The 20,406-nt window shown below is 42.6% G+C and overlaps 1 protein-coding gene across 3 annotated transcripts in view; it reads right to left on the bottom strand.

The window, feature by feature from the left end:
• The window catches only part of TMEM168 (transmembrane protein 168), a 30,507-nt gene extending 10,450 nt beyond the window's left edge, over positions 1-20,057 (bottom strand). Inside the window, exons 1-3 of one of the 3 annotated variants that reach the window (XM_068169953.1) lie at positions 19,948-20,057; positions 15,237-16,503; positions 2,202-2,344 (exon numbers count right to left, since the gene is read on the bottom strand). In XM_068169953.1, the coding sequence (XP_068026054.1) occupies positions 2,202-2,344; positions 15,237-16,373 (1,280 nt within the window). In that variant the 5' untranslated portion in view covers positions 16,374-16,503; positions 19,948-20,057. Of the gene's footprint in view, positions 1-2,201; positions 2,345-15,236; positions 16,504-17,540; positions 17,968-19,907 lie in introns of those variants that run through there. The other 2 variants (XM_068169969.1, XM_068169959.1) reach the window with 2 other exon arrangements.
• Positions 20,058-20,406: the final 349 nt, after the last annotated feature.

Raw genomic sequence — 20,406 nt, 5'->3', positions numbered from 1 at the left:
CAAGCTTTGTTAATAAGGAAGTTTAGTTCTGTCAGGTCCTCGATTGGATGGCACTAAACCTCATGTCACAGTATCACAGTACAAGTGGGAAGGGACCTCAAGAAATCTGCCAAAGCAGGAAGGTCAAGAGTATCTTATCATTCAAAAATTAGAGAGAACTGCCAGAGACAGAGCAACACAACAGAACATAACATAAAACATAATGTAACACTAAGCATAATACAGAATCTAACATAACAAGATTTGTAACATAACATGGAACTACATTTTTGCCATGAAAAAAAAACTACGTTGTACGGAATGTTGATATATTCTTTTTTATCCCTAAGAACAGAATACAGAAAGTTAAACAATCGTTAGACTCAATGATCTTAAAGGTCTTTTGCAACCAAAAGGATTCTATGATTCTGATAATCACATATATTAATTTAAGAGTACACAGTCAAAGACTGTAGATCAGCAGCTCAGAAAATTTGTTCATACAGTATTTTATACAAGATCAGTGTGCTAACTTCTGTTTCTTTGCTCATTTTTTAACCTCATCCACTACACATTCTCAAGTTGGGCACCTTTCATAAAATTAGGCAATTCTAGTTTTAAACCTCTCATTTCAACTTACTACTCTGCTTCTCTTGTAACTCAAATATGTAACATCTTTGTGGGTGCCATGGACAGTGGCATTGAGTGCACCCTCAGCAAGTTTGCTGATGACACCAAGCTGTGTGGTGCAGCAGACACGCTGGAGGGAAGGGAGGCCATCCAGAGGGACCTTGACAGGCTGGAGAGGTGGGCACAAGCCAACCTCAGGAGGTTCAATAAGAGCAAGTGCAGGGTCCTGCATCTGGGTCGAGGCAATCCCAGGCACAAATCCAGGCTGGGCAGTGACTGGCTGGAAAGCAGCCCTGAGGAGAGAGACTTGGGGGTGCTGGTGGACAAAAAGCTCAACATGAGCTCTCAGTGTGCACTTGCAGCCCGCAAAGCCAATCAGATCCTAGGCTGCATCAGGAGAAGTGTGGCTAGCAGGTCAAGGGAGGTGATCCTCCCCCTCTACTCAGCCCTGGTGAGAACCCACCTGGAGTACTGTGTCCAGTTCTGGAGCCCCTATTACAAGAGGGATATGGATGTGCTGGAACGTGTCCAGAGAAGGGCCACAAGGATGATCAGAGGGCTGGAGCACCTCTCCTATGAGGACAGACTGAGGGAGTTGGGGCTGTACAGTCTGCAGAAGAGAAGGCTCCGAGGTGATCTAATTGTGGCCTTCCAGTATCTGAAGGGGGCCTACAGGAAGGCTGGGGAGGGACTTCTCAGGATCTCAGGCAGTGATAGGACTCGAGGGAATGGAATTAAGATGGAGGTGGGGAGATTCAGGCTGGATGTGAGGAGGAGGTTCTTCACCATGAGAGTGGTGAAGCCCTGGAATGGGTTGTCCAGGGAGGTGGTCGAGGCCCCATCCCTGGAGGTGTTTAAGACCAGGCTGGATGAGGCTCTGGCCAGCCTGATGTAGTGTGGGGTGTCCCTGCCCATGGCAGGGGGGTTGGAACTAGATGATCCTTGTGGTCCCTTCCAACCCTGAATGAAACTATGATACTATAACTTAGATAGTTCTTGTTTATCATTTACAAAAAAGACATGGACACATAATTTTAATTATATGGCTAAAGTAACATTTGCAAGCTTAAAGCTTGTAAAAAAAAAAACAACACACCAATGGGCAAATAATAATAATAGCACAATCCCTCCACCCTGAAGTATTTCTCACACAGTGACCTTTACATTGGAACAAAAATAAGCTGCAAATTCACAATACCAGTAACTGACGTGTAGTCCACCCACAAATTGCATTTCAATATCCTTTAAATGTAGACACTAACTCATTTAATAGAATTAAAAAACTGTTTTGAAGTCATCTGCCTGGTTGATTAAATCCCCTCATGTGATATATCTGCACTTGGTCAAATGCCCCAATCCTCTGTGTGAGTTACAGACTGTAAACTGCCTATGCATAAAGCATTTGTTGGCTTTCTAAGATTAAAATAAACACGTATACAAAGGTGAAGTTGGAGTTGCTCATTCTTTTTTGAAGATGAGCAAAAGGGGAAAAAAAATCAAAATAATCTATTATTTAAATTTGTATTTCATTATTGAAAAATAGAGCAACAGCACTGCATCACCTCTACACTTACATGAAGGTAAAATTATACCTGCAAAAGCTGGTGGGAATCACAACGGCATATCCAACGCACGTTCCTCCCAGGCAGTTTCCCAGCTCATGGAAAAGCCCATGAGCCATGGATTCCAAAGGCAGAACGATGAGAAATGCACTCATGAAGATCCCATTGGTTGGCTAAAAAGAAAACAGATTTAGGTACTGCATGAAAAATCCTTCCTGTCTCTTGCATACATTCTTATAACTAATGCCCTGTGTTTGATCAGATACAATTGGGTCCCGAAACACGTAAGTTATTGTACCTGTGGTGTACTTAATTTTTCACATATTCACATATTCCTGGAGGAGACTCAGGGGTGACCTTATTGCTGTCTACAGCTACCTAAAGGGAGGTTGTAGACAGGCAGAAGTTGGTCTTTTCTCCCAGGCAGCCAGTACCAGAACCAGAGGACACAGTCTCAGACTGTGCCAGGGGAGGTTTAGGTTGGATGTTAGGAAGAAGTTCTATACAGAGAGAGTGATTGCCCATTGGAATGGGCTGCCTGGGGAGGTGGTGGAGTCACCATCATTGGAGGTGTTCAGGAGGAGGCTTAACAGGGTGCTTGGTTGCATAGTTTAGTTGGTTGGGTGGTGCTGGATGATAGATTGGACACAATGACCTTGAAGGTCTCTTCCAACCTGATCTATTCTATTCTATTCTATTCTATTCTATTCTATTCTATTCTATTCTATTCTATTCTATTCTATTCTATTCTATTCTATTCTATTCTATGGTGAAGTACTCTAAAGACAAATGAAAGGCTTGGGGAGAAAGTGGCTGGTAAAGCAGGGGTCACTCTTCTAAATGGAATGCATCTAAAACCACCAACAGCACAGGACTTAAATTTGAAAGCTCTGATCACAGCTTGGTTTTGCTATTTAAGCAGGAAAATCAAATGCCATCAAACCTCTGTAAGTATCTGCAGAGCGGGAAAGTAAAGTACAACACAGATTATTATGCATACTATATTGCATCATTAAAAATAGAAATTGAACTATTCTTGCTTTTTAATGCCAAGAGTTTTTAAAATATTCTTGGTGGAATATTATGTATCACACAAAAGATGACTTCTGAGAACATTTACGAACATAATTGCAATTAAAAAGACAATTCTTTATCTGCTACATAAATATCAGATGGGAAGGGACATCCACTGCAGCACTTTGCAGCATTCACGCTGCTAGTACCCTACAGTGAGCTTTCCTGTTTTGTAGGGAAAAGGCAGTTTTGGAAGAGATGACACTCACTGCTACATAGATGGTTTCTGTAAAAAACCCAAGAAGCTTCAAAAGTTAAGTCTCAGCCAATAGTATTAGTAAAACAAAAATGGACTTACGAAACGCCAGCTGTCAGTGAGAGGCAGAACAGGTTAATTTTAATTGTTTTAATGTGATGTGAATGGGTTTAATGAGGCATGAAATGCTTTAGGAAAGGTAGAAACAGTATTATGATGCATAATTAACCAAGATTTTAATATCCATGGTGCAGTTATTAAATATTAATGTTTGTTATATAGCAAAGGAAATAAATTCACAGCTACAGATTTCTGTCTTGAGAAGAGTCCCGTGGCTTCTGACCACATCTATTTTTCAGCTGTTTTCTTTGCACAAATCTATAATATTAATAGTTTTAAAAAAAAACTGGATAGTTCCTTATTGTTTAATACTCATTAACACACAGACAAAGCTATTAAGACTATGGAAAGTAAATTATATATGAAAAAATTACACCTTAACCAACTCAGCTCTTATTGGCACGTGGCACCAACCCAAATATATTGTTTTTAAACACATAATTATATTCCTTAGTCTGAAAGAACAACTTCACCCAGCTAGTGTGCTTCCTGGAAGAACATTGCTACTTGTCCCATTTTTTAGAAGTGTCCCATTATACTTCTGACCTATGTGCCCTTGAAATGGTGAAAACAATACTTCTAACCACAAGCAAACACCAGAATCTGATATTAACTGATAACTAGCTGATACCATTATTAATTGATAGCACTATTATCGAATAACTGGTTCTTCTTAACTGATAGCACCATTCTCAGATGCCAACACGTGAGTGAAACCACTAATAAACTGCATCCAGTTCCTACTATATTTTATCCAATTCAGGACAAATTAAAAGTTTGTTTAGAATAAAATAGAATACAATAGAATAGAATAGACCAGACCAGACCAGGTTGGAAGAGACCTTCAAGATCATCGCGTCCAACCCATCAACCAATCCAACCCACCTAAACAACTATCCCATGACACCAAGCACCCTATCAAGTCTCCTCCTGAAAACCTTCAATGATGGTGACTCCACCACCTCCCTGGGCAACCCATTCCAATGAGCAATCACTCTCTCTGTATAGAACTTCTTCCTAACATCCAGCCTAAACCTCCCCTGGCGCAGCCTGAGACTGTGTCCTCTTGTTCTGGTACTGGCTGCCTGGGAGAAGAGACCAACATCTGTCTGTCTACAACCTCCCTTCAGGTAGTTGTAGAGAGCAATAAGGTCACACCTGAGTCTCCTCCTCTCCAGGCTAAGCAATCCCAGCTCCCTCAGCCTCTCCTCATAGGGCTTTTTATTATTTAGCTTTAGTTTATTTAGCTTCTAGTCTCAAGGACATGACATTGAGCAAACATCAAACCATGATACAGAGAGCTTCCCTTTACCCACAGCCCTGCATGCCTTATTATAGAAGTGCAATTAATGTGCTCATTGACTTGCTACAGAACCAGTTCAGATAGAACCAGTCCATCAACAGGTAGTAACACTGGTGTTAACACTACAATCAGACTTCACATGCTGTAGTGTAATTTGATGTTTTGGTGCTAACAGATTGAACCTACAAGAAGCAATGCATGCCTATGCAGCATACTTATTGGAGGTTCACAATTGCTTTTTATATACATCATTTTCTTAGAATATAGAATAAAACAGATTGGAAGAGACCTTCAAGATCATAGCGTCCAACCCTTCAACCAATCCAACCCACATAAACAACTAACCCATGGCACCAAGCACCCCATCAAGTCTCCTCCTGAAAACCTCCAATGACGGCGACTCTACCACCTCCCTGGGCAGCCCATTCCAATGGGCAATCACTCTTTCTGTATAGAACTTCTTCCTAACATCCAACCTAAACCTCCCCTGGCACAGCCTGAGACTGTGTCCTCTTGTTCTGGTACTGGCTGCCTGGGAGAAGAGACCAACATCCGCCTGTCTACAACCCCCCTTCAGGTAGTTGTAGAGAGCAATAAGGTCACCCCTGAGTCTCCTCCTCTCCAGGCTAAACAACCCCAGCTCCCTCAGTCTCTCCTCATTGGGCATGTGTTCCAAACCCCTCACCAACTTCGTTGCCCTTCTCTGGACTCGTTCCAGCAAGTCAACATTCTTCCTGAACTGAGGGGCCCAGAACTACCTCAGGAGGCACTCTGCATCATTCCAGATGATTATACATATTCCTTTCCACATCCCAATCTTGCCTAAACTCAGTCAGGATCCATGATTGAGTAAGCAACTGCAATGTATTCAGGACAAGTGCAGAGAAGCATTCACATAGTGATTCTCAAGTTTTGTGTCACAGAATAAGGATTATCAGAGTAATCTCCCCCAAATCCATACAATTACTTGAAAACACCATAAGACATGAAAGCTGAAAACACTGTAACAATTATGGTACAACCTCAATTTGATTTGCTGTCAATAAGGAGAGAAACCCTAAATATTCTGTAACTGAGACAATGTAACTTTTGTTCCAAACGTATGAGTTTGTTAGAACAAACTGCTCCTACACTGCATTAGTGTTTTGATCATAGTGAGCATATTACAAAATAAAACCCCACAATTGCCACGCTGTTCTAAGCACTGCCTGCATTTCTCCAGTCCCCAACACGCAAGTTACAAATGCCACAGTGTTCTGCAAAAACACAGCTCGAGATTAACGCAAAGATGAATCTTTTCCACTAAACATCTGATTGGGCCCACCTACTGAAAAAATCATTATGTTTGTTGAAAATCTTCCCACTAATATGAAGGTACTGGGCAAGAAAATTCACAAGTACTTGTGAGAGATAAAGCTCCTCTCAGCAATCCATCTTGCTCTGCATCCTGCTTTGAGTTTGTACCAGATATTAAACAGGAATGGGAAATAGGATCTACTGTGTTATGAATAAGCTCAGATCCATCTGAAGTTTCAACTTTGCTTTCATTTAGGGGTCATTTTATATCATGGAGGAGGAAAGTATTGTTAGCATAGATATTTTATGTTTATAGACATCTATCTACTGTAAGGACGCTGATACTTGCTATCAATGCTTTTTTAACAACTTCAATTTAGAAGATCACTAACAAATGTAAGAACGATTCATGATGTTTAGGATAGCTCCGTAACAGGATGACAAATACAAAACAAGTTCAGCACTGCAAAAAAAAATGGCCAGTGGCATTTTAAAATACCTAAACTATAAGAACTCAAAATAGCAAAACATAATTATCTAATTAAGGTAGTAATGACACTAAATCTGATGAGAGGTTCTGCTTTTAAGGTAACAGCTAAGATGCCAGGTGGAGCCTGTCAGTGCTTTACTAAATCCAAAAACTTGGATGGCTGGTCCTTAATGGAGCAGATGGCCATGGATGCGTAGACAGAAAGGGATTTTGATCTTTCATCTGTTCAATCCACTGCCAGTGCACTCAAAACCAGACTGAAAATCTCAGCCTGCAGTACATGCCTTTACTCTGAGCGCCCACTGATTCCAGACGTGCTGCTCAAAAAGCAAACAGACCATCTTGGCAATCCCACTGACAACATGAGAAACCATTTTATCTCTTCATCTTTGTGGGGGTTTTGCCTTTGTCTGTGTTCTTCTAAAGCAGTACTTAGGAAATAGAGTGTGTTCTCATTTCAGATAATGCAGAAAAAGCAAAAACATGAAATCATTCTTGCCTCTGCTGACTGAAATGACAGCCAACAAAAGATGAGTGAGATTCACTGTTAAAATACCTGAAAAATGTAGAGGTAATTTACAATTTTATATTAATGGATAGGACAACTCTAGTACCAAGGACTAAACCGCTGTTGAAAAGTGGAACAATTCTGCAACTGTATTTAAGAATGAAGTACCACTGACATGAAAATAATGAGGAGTTGGAACAAAAAACAACCAACCACAAATACATTAGCTTAAATTGAAAGCCAGATAGAAAGATCTACAGAAGAGCCTTTCTGACATCAACCAGAAATAAATTCCTAAACAGATGTCAACTAAGATTATCACAGAATCACACCAAATGATCGAGATTGGAAAGGGGCTTCTGAAACCCGCCTGATCCAGCCCCCAGCTCAAGGAAGGCCACCTAGAGCAGACTGTCCAGATTCATATGCAACAGACCAAAAACTGAGGAAGCTTAGAATGACGTCTTTTATTCTTTATAAGCAAAAATGATGCCCTTATCCATTACCCAGGTTGAAAAATATTTACCTGTTTTTAAACATCCATATAGACACAGAAGTAAGAAAATATCAAGAAGTTCAGCCTCACCCCTCTGCAGCAGTTCAGAGAAAGCAAAGAAGCGTATGCTCTGTGACAGCAAAAGCTCAGAGCAAAAAAGGGTAATGTGATAACTAATCTAACAAGTATTTGATGGATAGCTTATTCCAAATGAAAACAAGATAGGCATATTACAGGTAAAAAGATGATTAGAGACAAAAAGATGAGTTTTAAAGTTAGAATGTAGATCAACTGCCAGAGGAAACTTCCTTATAAGAGAGCAAAGGAATACTCTCCAGAGAACACTAAATAATCCATACTTCTGACTACTAAAACAGCCCTGGGAAAATCTGGAAAACAGTTTGCAGAAAATAGCTATCACGTTCAGTGGCAGAGAGATTTGATGTGTTATGTTCCCCATCCCTGGCTCCTGTTCAAACCATGGGATGACTTATGCTTTAGTCCACATGCTTTTGCCCCAGCAAAACCAGCAGTGGTTGCTGTCAGGGTAAAAGCATACTAAATGAATTTCTGGTTTTTTAAAAAAGTAACAATATCTGAATTATGAAATTAGTGAGACTTCAACAAGAGGCTTAACACAGAAATCACATTCTTTAGACTAACAAGGAATACTTTATCTTGTCAACTGAGATCCCCTTCATGATCTAGAGCCTCTGAAGTGGGGGTGACAGCAGCAAGGTGTGCTGCCACTGTGCATGTGAGCAGGCAACCTGATGTAGCCCTTAGGACAGGACTGGAGAGGGGGAGAGCCAAGGAGGGATGAGCATCTACTACAGAGGAAGATGGGCAGCAAAAATAAACAGTGAGTTTGAAAAGAAGTTACGAGCAGTGAGCAAGGGGGATGTAGGATCAATCTTAAGAGACGATGAAACAGTTGGAAAAGAGCTGGTACAGATGAGTTGATAAACAGTGAGGCAGAGATATGCAAGTCAAATAGGCAAAGATGGGAAAAACTGATGGTGAGGAAAAGGGGCAACTAAAGATATCTAGACAGAGAAGAAAAAAACCCACAAAACCAGAAGTGGCATGGCTATTTGCAAAGACATGGAAAGAGGCCAGAAGATGTAGCAGGGTCTCTGGGAGTAAAAAAAAAAAGAAAAAAGAAAATTAAACTGGACAAGTAAAGCCTGAGGAGGGCCTGATTTTAAAAATATAGGCCAGAAAGAAAAGCAGGGGAAAATGAAGGAGAAAACCAGGATATGATTTGCATTCAAAATTAATTTGTGCTGTTAACAAAACTATATGGAAGTAAGCATAGATGTTGCTTAAAATTTTTCTTACTATTCAGGAAAAAATAATCTTATTTTTAAGAGCTGTTTTAAAAGTCATTACCTTCAATTTTTTTAAGGCATTGGAAATAAGAGCAAGTGCAGGGTCCTGCATCTGGGTCGAGGCAATCCCAGGCACAAATACAGGCTGGGCAGTAACTGGCTGGAAAGCAGCCCTGAGGAGAGGGACTTGGGGGTGCTGGTGGACAAAAAGCTCAACATGAGCTCTCAGTGTGCACTTGCAGCCCGCAAAGCCAATCAGATCCTGGGCTGCATCAGGAGAAGTGTGGCCAGCAAGTCGAGGGAGGTGATCCTCCCCCTCTACTCAGCCCTGGTGAGACCCCACCTGGAGTACTGTGTCCAGTTCTGGAGCCCCTATTACAAGAGGGATGTGGACATGCTGGAATGTGTCCAGAGAAGGGCCACAAGGATGATCAGAGGGCTGGAGCACCTCTCCTATGAGGACAGACTGAGGGAGTTGGGGCTGTTCAGTCTGCAGAAGAGAAGGCTCCGAGGTGATCTAATTGTGGCCTTCCAGTATCTGAAAGGGGCCTACAGGAAGGCTGGGGAGGGACTTCTCAGGATCTCAGGTAGTGATAGGACTAGGGGGAATAGAATGAAGCTGGAGATGGGGAGATTCAGGCTAGATGTGAGGAGGAGGTTCTTCGCCATGAGAGTGGTGAGACCCTGGAATGGGTTGTCCAGGGAGGTGGTTGAGGCCCCATCCCTGGAGGTGTTTAAGACCAGGCTGGATGAGGCTCTGGCCAGCCTGATCTAGTGTGGGGTGTCCCTGCCCACAGCAGGGGGGTTGGAACTAGATGATCCTTGTGGTCCCTTCCAACCCTGAATGATACTATGATACTATGAAATTGAGCTTACAAGAGACACCATGCAATCACACCACAATCAAGACTACAAAATCACTAACTCTCCCCAAAACAAAACATACTCATACATATAATAAAGCGACTTTTGTTCTATGAAAAAGTTCAAGTTCAGTAGTACTGGTAATTTAGGCACAAGTACTCAAGCATATAATTAATACTATTATTTTACCAACCCATAAAATCCACGGAGTTCAAGAATAATGTACTGAAAGTACTTCATTCCATTACTTGTCTCTGAGACAGTTCATTTTTCTCTCAGTGATATTAGATACAAGTCTTCCAGGGATAATAACTCTCTTTGGCCAGTAATTCAGAAAACTTGTAGCTCTCTTGCTATAGAGCAATTAACAAAATCTGATTTTAAGCTTCTGAGAAAGAGAGTCTGCCAGACCTTTCCAAGACCTTAGCCTGCAAATTTCAGGACCTCCATCTGAAATGTTTTCATCATTTTATTCGCTTCTGAAGGAAGTAATGCTTGAGTCATTTGCATGACTTTGGCTGGATCTTGTCCCATCTAAGAGCCTAATCACAGACAGGCATGTGAGTAACTGCTGAAGTAAGTTAAAGAGTACTATCAATCTGACCAAAATTACTCACACAAATATAGAAGCAGGGGCAGAACACTTCCTGAAGTATTTCTACAGACAGCTCAAGACGTCTTTCTACCCCAGCCAAAGCAAGGATTATTCTCAGACACAGAACATGCCCCAAATAAAACATGTCCCACTGAAAAGCTGTGACTTTATATTTTAATGCAGATATCATTAACAAATTTCTTTTATGTTTCTTGTGCTTCCTCCTGCTCATCTTCCAGTTTCCATCAGATACCATGACCTAATTGCGGCCTTCCAGTATCTGAAGGGGGCCTACAGGAAGGCTGGGGAGGGACTTCTCAGGATGTCAGGTAGCGATAGGACTAGGGGGAATGGAATGAAGCTGGAGGTGGGGAGATTCAGGCTGGAGGTGAGGAGGAGGTTCTTCACCATGAGAGTGGTGAAGCCCTGGAATGGGTTGTCCAGGGAGGTGGTCAAGGCCCCGTCCCTGAAGGTGTTTAAGCCCAGGCTGGATGAGGCTCTGGCCAGCCTGATCTAGTGTGGGGTGTCCCTGCCCATGGCAGGGGGATTGGAACTGGATGATCCTTGTGGTACCTTCCAACCCTGAATGATACTATGATACTATGATGAGTCTGCTCTTCACATTTAGAGCTTGGTCTCTTGAAGAGAGATTCTGCCTTCAGAAGCAAGAGTTGTTCACAAGCACATACTGAAGCAATAGGAGCAGTGACTTTCCACCCTCGCTCACTGCAAGGGCTAAGCTCCCCACAAAGAAAGGTCCTTGGCTAACAGGACTTCCAGCCTCAACAGTTCTGCGTGAGTCACAGAATTACTGTGTGTGCAACCATGAATTAATTGACCTCACTTTAAACACCCTTCCACAAAAGAACATTTGATAGTTTTCTGGCAATTTAAATCAAATAGGGTACTTCCAGGCACTAATTAGCAGACAACTGTCTCTTTGGTTCTTGACCCTGCACACAATTGCGAATGATACGATTCAGACACTACAGTTATTAAAAACATTTAAAAGGCATATATAAATGTGTCTGCAAAGGAGTTTTCCATGAAATAAACCCCGTCCTTTCCATTACCCCATTTCTGGATATAACCTAACATACATACCTGAGCGAAACTTTTATTGATAACACATGCTATGCTCATTATCTACAGCTCTTAGGAAGCACCTTTCCAAGGCTTAGGTTTTAAGTCAATTCTGTTCATTGTATATGAGGTAGAATAGGATAGGACCTGGTTGGAAAACACCTTTGAGATCATCAAGTCCAACCTACCATCCAACACCATCTTACCAACTAAACCATGGCACCAAGTGCCTCATCCAGTCTCTTTTTAAACACCTCCAGTGACGGTGACTCCACCATCAACTGCTGTATCATTAAACAAACTTTCAGTGTATCTTCAGATTGGTGAGAGGTCTCGAGCACAAGCCCTACAAGGAGAGGCTGAGGGAGCTGGGATTGTTTGGCCTAGAGAAGTGGAGGCTCAGGGGAGACCTTATTGCTCTCTACAACTACCTGAAGGGAGGCTGTAGCCGGGAGGAGGTTGGTCCCTTCTCCCAGGCAACCAGCACCAGAACAAGAGGACACAGTCTCAAGCTGTGCCAGGGGAAGTTTAGGCTCGAGGTGAGGAGAACTTCACTGAGAGAGTCATTAGCCACTGGAATGGGCTGCCCAGGGAGGTGGTGGAGTCACCATCCCTGGAGGTGTTCAAGAGGAGATTGGATGTGGCACTTGGTGCCATGGTTTAGTCATGAGGTCTATGGACAGGCTGGACTTGATTATATTTGAGGTCTCGTCCAACCTTGGTGATTCTGTGAGTGAGGAAAGGTATAAATATAAAATGCTTCACCTTCCACGTGACCCTTAGCAAATTTCAAATATAACTAGCTCTCGTTAGAATAACTGCATACTGAGTTGAAATGGTAAAGGCTGAAAACTACTGATCATACACAGATGAAAAATGTTTTAAACAATTTTAAAAGAGCAAAGAATTTTAGGCACTAGTGCCTGAGGAATATGTGGGCATTCCTAAGAATGCAAAGGGAAACAAGTATCGAAAACTTAACTTAAAAAATCCCCATAGTATAAGGACATGAGTGGCTATGCTAGGTTGCACCAAAGACCCCTCTAGAAGAATATCTTTTCTCCAAGCAGGCCAGGTAGATGTCTAGGAGACTATATGGAGAGGCCAAGCATATATTTCCTGAGTACTCCAACCACTGATGGCTCAAGGACTCCCTGAGCTAGAAGTGGTTTCCATATGGCACATAAAGCCCAGTGAATTTGTTCCCATGAACTTGTGCAGCTTCCTCCTGAGCCTCTGCAACCACTTGGTGCACATAGCATGCCCCAACACATAGCCCCTAAGCTAACCCAGTGCTGTATGGAAAACCGTTCTGACCTGACTCCAACTGCTTCCCATCAACTTGATGCCCCTCAACTTTTGCACTGAAATGGATCAGTTAATGTTTCTTACACTTACTTTTTCCTCATATTATGCATATTTTATACAGTCATGATATTCTCATTATTTTTCCTGACTGAAGCACCCTTCCCTCAAAGTAAAGTCTTTCGTGTCTACAACTAATTCTGTTACCCTTCCCCAAACCTTTGCTTGTTTTCTGGTCTATAGGATAGCAAGTAAGAGTTGCAGTTGCTCAAAATGTGGAAGTTATGGATTTATCCAGTGGCATAATGATATCTCCAAGCCTTTTCTGATAATTAATTTGCTTTTTTGATGACTAATAAACACTAAGCTGATGTTTTCATGCAAAACATGAAAGCCCTAAGATCTCTTTCTGCCATGCACTGATGTTTCTTGTTTTCTGCAGCAAAGTTTTCTTAAAACCAAAACCAAACATTCCCCTGAAATCCCAAACCATTAAGTATTTAGGAATAACTATTACTTTTTAAAGAGGACCAGTCTGATTTGTCTCTTTATAAATCACCATAAGGAAAGCACATTTTCACTGGAGAAGTTTGCTTGCTGTGTCACTTTTGAGCTGGTAAGACCTAAACCACATGACTCAAAACTCCAGCAAATGATTCTGAAGCAGTCTTAAGACCTTGAATTCCCCCTACAAAGGAGAAAAACCTTAAACCTCTAGAGAACAAATACTCTACAAAAGGCTAAACTGCATGCATATGAATGAGTGCTTCCTTATTTCCAATTATTTTGAAAACTGACACTATAAAGAAAATACATAAAAGGCCACCGTTTCCTGCAATCACTGTAACAAATGATGCATCCATTCATTAAATTATGTTCTGGCCAGGACTGACAAAGCATTTCATTTGCTGACAACAGATGAAAACAGGCATTGTGGTCACAGAATGCTAAAGGCTGGAAAAAACCTCAAGTCTAACCACCAACTCAACACCACTATGCCCACTAAACCATGTCCTGAAGTGCCAAGCCTGCAGGGTTTTTGAACACTTCTGGGACAGTGACTCCACCACCTCACTGGGTAGCCTATTCCAGTGCCTGACCACTCTCTCAGTGAGGAAATTTTTCCTACTATCCAACCAAAACCTCACCTGGTGCAACCTGAGGCCATTTCCTCTCAATATAAAATGCATGAGGCAAACATCACATCTTCTGAAGTAGGCATTATTTTACTTTGAGACAACTGTATCTATAATCTTATTACTATAAATGCATGTTGGAAAAAATATAAACATTAAATGTAATTATCTATTGAAACTAAATCACTACAATAAAAAACTTAATTTCCTGACAAGTTCTGATGCTTTTCACTTTTGTGAAAAGCACAACTAATCCAAAAGCAAATGGATTATGTAAGTAGATAAATACTTTGCATGCTTTTTTCCCCCTGGAAACATTTAACTCTTCCTATTCTGCCAACATCAAGAAGCTGCTAAGTTCCAGTTGCCTTAACTGGCTAGTGCCAAGGCAGCATGAAGTGATAAATTTGAAGAGCACGCTGGTGAAAGCCAAGGCTTCCAACTTTTTGAGTTGCTGAGCCACAGTACACCATCAAATGTCACAGGAATTTTAAGGAACCAACAATTCACAGTATCACAGTATAACCAAGGTTGGAAGAGACCTCGAGGATCATCGAGTCCAACCTATCAACACAGACCTCATGACTAGACCATGGCACCAAGTGCCACGTCCAATCTCCTCTTGAACACTTCCAGGGACGGTGACTCCACCACCTCCTTGGGCAGCACATTCCAATGATGAACAACTCGCTCAGTGAAGAACTTTCTCCTCACCTCGAGTCTAAACCTCCCCTGGCGCAGCTTGAGACTGTGTCCCCTTGTTCTGGTGCTGGTTGCCTGGGAGAAGAGACCAACCCCCTCCCAGCTACAACCACCTTTCAGGTAGTTGTAGAGGGCAATGAGGTCACCCCTGAGCCTCCTCTTCTCCAGGCTAAACAATCCCAGCTCCCTCAGCCTCTCCTCATAGGGCTTGTGTTCAAGGCCTCTCCCCAGCCTTGTTGCCCTTCTCTGGACACGTTCAAGTGTTTCGATGTCCTTCTTAAACTGAGGGGCCCAGAACTGGACACAGGACTCAAGGTGTGGCCTAACCAGTGCTCAGTACAGGGGCACAATGACCTCCCTGCTCCTGCTGGCCACACTATTCCTAATGCAGGCCAGGATGCCATTGGCCCTCTTGGCCACCTGGGCACACTGCTGGCTCATATTCAGGTGGCTGTCTATCAGTACCCCCAGGTCCCTCTCTGTTTGGGAGCTCTCCAGCCACTCCGACCCCAAATTCACAGGAGCACACTCAAAAGGGAGACCAAGATGCAGAGATGATTACTCACCTGCCAAGAAACAGCCCCTAAAACAGCCGTGGCGACAAGGCTAAAAAATACCAGCTGCTCCGAAATTAAGCAGAAGTGACGCATGCCTTTGGACGCCATAACTCTGTCAAGGCTGTTGTCTTCTGCACGGTGGGTATAGTATACCTTGTGACAGTCATTGAGTTTTGTGTGAAACCCCCAGAGAGTTATAAAAAAAATCACGTGACAGATCATCCAGAAAATTCCAAAAATAGAAAAGCCAGGTATCACAAAATACCAGAGATCCAAATCACGCAGTTTAAAGGCTGCAAGAGTAAAAAAGGTCAGCTCGATGACTCCAACTAGGATGACAGAAATCCTCCTGCAAAATTTACCACGGAATAAGTAGGGCTTCCATCGCTCAGTGACTGAAAGTCCACTGAAGTAAATGTCGAGAAGGGGATCAGCAATCAGGCAGCTGAAGAAACAGGCCAAGGCAAATGGATTTGTGGGGATATGCAGCGATGGGAAGAACAGTAGGGATGCAATGGCTCCAAAAATTACCAAATTTGGTATTGCCCAAAAAGACTTCATACGTAAGTCAATTATCAGCACAGCCAAAGCTATGACCAATAGAATAATGCTCATAGATTTTTCTACCAGCATAGTTGTGCTGGCAATTGCAAATCCAACCAGCTCCAAAAATTCCACTGTTGTCAGCAGAGTCGGTCGATGGTGAACACAACCACAAATTCTCTCAACCAAAGCACATAATATTCTTAAAACAATGGCAGACAGGAGCAAATATTTAGTAGCTTCTTCTTTCACATCTGTTTTAAAGGCAGAATTATTAAGAAAACAGAGAAGGCCAAGCAAAAAACCAAACCAAAGATTGGAGAGACTCAGACTTGCTGTTTCCATTGAAAAATAGTAGTACAGTATGCTGGCAATTCCAAGAACAAAGAGCCCCAGAATAAATATTACCAAAATCAGTGCATCTGCAGTTTTTTCCCATCTGACATAAAGGCCCATACAAATGGCCACCAGTAGGTTGAATCTGGCAAGATAGCCAAGGTATCTGACTGATGAGTGCATGTTCACTTCTTTGTTTGCTTCTTCTAGCCTTGTCATTGCTGCATAGAGACAATGACTAACACAGTAACGCAGTGACCTACACATGTAAACTGCAGTTAGGGGGTTTGACCTACTGGACTGCAAGTAAATGTTAGGGTTTCATTCAACAAACGTAGTGCAGTTGCTGCCTTCTGCAATATCATTTCAGTAACAGTGGTCCAGAGTCACCGAAGTCCTGGAAGAAGAATAAAAAAGTTATCAGTGGCAAATAACTCCTTTTAATCATACACAGCAGAAACATGACACATCCTTTCTCACCAAGGATTTTTAACATCTGAATTACAAAACACATGATAAAGACCAAGTGTGTTGATAAAGATCATTCAAATTGGGGCCATTATTAAAATACAAAATGGGTGCTGCATAAATTTTAGTTCATTGTTTGCACGAGAGGAAAAGGTAAATCAAACCTGGCCCGATCAGTTCCTCCACAAAACTCATCCGTTAGGTATCTGTATTAGATGTGTCTGGGTACCCAAAATATTCCTGTGATATCTATTCTCCTCTAAAATGGTTTAATATTGTTTTAATCATACTTGACCATTACAAGCATATGCTTCACCAAACAATATATTTCATCTTTACATTCGCTAAGTTCTCACTTTACACTAAACCTTTTCGGGACACTTTGTGAGGCTTCATTTTAGTAGTTAAATAGCTACAGGATTTACAAAAAAAGAACTTCACAATCAGTTAACAAGCTTAACCCACAGCTGATAGTGAACAAGGATATTATCACTACCTCCCATTTCATGCAAAGGTACTGGACACATAGATGTATCCACTGATAGGACATTTTCATATACTTTTCATAATCAAAGCCTTCATTTTCATTCCTCCAAGCCACCAATGTGGCAAGAACACTTCTTTTATCAATAGTGCTGGGGCAAGTATAGACACCTTGACTGAAAATCAAACCTTAGACTTTAATCCCTCTTGATTTTTAAATTCTCATTTTTAAAATGGTGGAAAACAAAAGGTAAATGACTGATTTGCTCATAAGCTTTGGTTCATTTGGAGACTGATACCCAGTGCAGAACCTGCTTGAGTGACTGGTGTAGAAACAAACTAGGCCTAAGAAATTCTACTGCTTAAATTACTGAAGTTCAGTAGCATATTTTTCCAAATTATGTTAAAAACTTAACAACACTGCAGATATTACTTGGAAGAACTAAGCAGTAAAAATCTATTTAATTTAACTAGAATACATACCATATAATCAAAGCAAGTGGTCATTACATCATCCCATTGCAAGCTAAAATTCTTTGGACTTCAACTGTGCATTTTCATAGCATCCATTATTATTAACACTTTATACATATAAACTTAATTCTGAGTTGCCTGTATAATATTTCTTCTCTTGCTTCGTAATATACTTACTATTGGTCTCAACCTTTTGTTTGTTTCTACTTCATGTAGGTAACACAGCCCAAAATTAGCTATCATATTCCAGGCTACAATATATCCAGTATCATAGCACTATCTGCAGTCTCACTGTTTCTGGCACTACAGTCAACTTTCTTTCAGGGAGTCATTCATTTCAACTCCTATATGCCCTCCCCATGCCCCTAGTTACCTCTCATTCAAGCCATGAATACAGAAGAACAATTTCCTGTCTCTTTCCAATCCACAGCACTGACATAGAAATCCTCCTAAACTGAAACACATCTGCTGTGCCATCCTGTTATCCCAATTCCTAAGCCTTTCTGGAACTTCTCCAAGCCAATGGGCTAATACTACAAACATTCATTTGGACAACAGCCTCAGAAAAGTCAGCAGGCTGGCCTGTATGCAAAGGGCAGAAGCTCCTGCCCAACTGGCTTAAACATTTTCTGTGGTTGCTAAATGATTTTCTGGTGGGATCATTACACCAGCAAGCTCCCTTGCAGGCAAGCAGTCACTCTGACAAAAAACTACTGACTGGTTCAGCTCATGCCAAGTGGAGTTTTGCTGCCATCACATCGTGAGAAACATGAAAGAGAAGCTCCTCTGCTGCCACCCCACGTGCTGCACCGTGCGCCAGGGAATAGTGTGTGTTAGCAGTGGAAAGTCAAAGTCTTCTCCAGAACAAAGTATGACAGTTCAGAGCACGAATGCAACCTCCTCTTCCTGGCTACATCTTCCAGCCAATTAGCAAAATGGTGTACTAGTGAACTACACTTCTAGTCATGAGCCTTTTCTAAGCAAAACACATTGGCAGCTTCTAATGAAAAGAGGAAAAGGAACATTTTCATGATTAATGTATATTATCACACAGATATTACAAAAAACCTAAGACAGCAACTCAGAGCAATTGTATGAGAAATTTCAGTATCTGAGCTATTATTTTAAAACATGGCTATTTCTTACTTGTTTCTTTTAACACTTCAGTTGTTTAGATAACTCAGGGGTGTGTGGTGTTTGTTTTTTAAATTAATGACTTACAGGAAGGCTGGGGAAGGACTTCTCAGCATCTCAGATAGTGATAGGACTAGGGGGAATGGAATGAAGCTGGAGGTGGGGAGATTCAGGCTGGATGTGAGGAGGAGGTTCTTCACCATGAGAGTGGTGAAGCCCTGGAATGGGTTGTCCAGGGAGGTGGTCGAGGCCCCGTCCCTGGGGGTGTTTAAGAGCAGGCTGGATGAGGCTCTGGCCAGCCTGATCTAGTGTGGGGTGTCCCTGCCCATGGCAGGGGGGTTGGAACTAGATGATCCTTGTGGTCCCTTCCAACCCTGAATGATACTATGATAAGTTTCAGGTTGCAGCATCTGAGTTGTGTATTTGGGCAAATGTCACTTATGTATGTACACCCAGTAGTTTTAAACCACACCAGGAGCCTAGCTATAGACACTAAATATATAAGAACTAAAAATAATAGAATTCCCAAAATGGTTTTTACCATAATTCGTCTAAGAAAGTAAATTTGGTAGTCTAACTGTAGCTGACTTAAGGCCCTAGTGAGGCCTATCTGAAATACTGGCTCACTTTCCTCCAGTTTTATTCTTCCATTTTAGTGCATATTAAAAACAGACAAAAAAACCAAAAAATCCCACCCACAACAACAACAAATCCTAAAACAAACAACATCCCAAACCACAAAAACCCCACACTAAAACCCGGAGACCCTTTTCTTAAAGCTACAAGTCGTACTTAGCTAACACATTATTACAGTAAGCCTTACGGATGAAGGACTCCGTTAGTTCTCAAAAGTCAATACTGAACTCCTACTACGGATTACCGCTCTCACACATGTGAGAAGCGAGCACACGGCCGAAGCACCAGTTGCTGGGCTGCAACGGCCAGGCAAGTTTAATGACGGCATTTGGCCCCGGAGGAGCGGGCGCTGCTAGCCGCGGGGCTACCGTGGCACTGCCGCTCCTCATATGCTCCTGAAGCTTCTCTAAGCAGCCGGCCCCCGCCCCACCAGGCTCTGAGCCTACCCAGGGAGGCCGCGTCCCCCCCGAGGCTGTCCACCGGGCCGCCCCGGCTCCCCTTGCCCCCCGCCTCGCCGCAGTGACAGGGCTCCGCTCCATGCGCATGGCGCAAGGACAAGCCCAGCCTAAGTCCCCCGGAACCGCGGGCCCCCGCCCTGCTCCTGACCCATGAGAGGTGGCCCAGCAGCGGTCTCATCCGCAGTCACCTCAACAGGCGTCCCGGAAACTTCCCGTCCCAGGCGCAGTTCCGCCGCCATGTTGAGACTGAAGGAGGTGTCCCCGCTACGGGCCGCGCCGAGGCTCAAACGCCGCCGCGGCCGTCTAGGTTCCCGCGCCTGCCCTGCACCTGCGCTAGGGGTCGAAGCCGTCGGTGTGAGAGTAGCCGCGTCGATCGGCCAGAGTAGCGGTGTAGCAGTGGTCCTGTCTCTCTCCCTTTCAGGGATTTCAGCAGCATCCAGATGACAGGGCAAGAGTGAAAGCACGTTCTCCCCTTCCCCCCATTAGAAAATGCAAGGTTAAGAGGCAGGAAGAATGGAAGAAAAAAAAAAAACCAAAAAAACCCCAAATAAAACCACTCCCCCCCACCCCAAACAAAACCAAACCAAACCTCCAAAACCCCAACAAAAATACAAACCCGAACTTAGAAACACTGTCAAGTGGTGCTT

This window comes from Melanerpes formicivorus, unplaced genomic scaffold (genome assembly GCF_026170545.1).
Source record: "Melanerpes formicivorus ecotype bairdi unplaced genomic scaffold, bMelFor1.0.p_v2 SCAF_3, whole genome shotgun sequence".
Taxonomy (NCBI): domain Eukaryota; kingdom Metazoa; phylum Chordata; class Aves; order Piciformes; family Picidae; genus Melanerpes; species Melanerpes formicivorus.
Note: the sequence above shows the minus strand (reverse complement) of the source record. Positions and strands in the feature narration are given on the sequence as shown.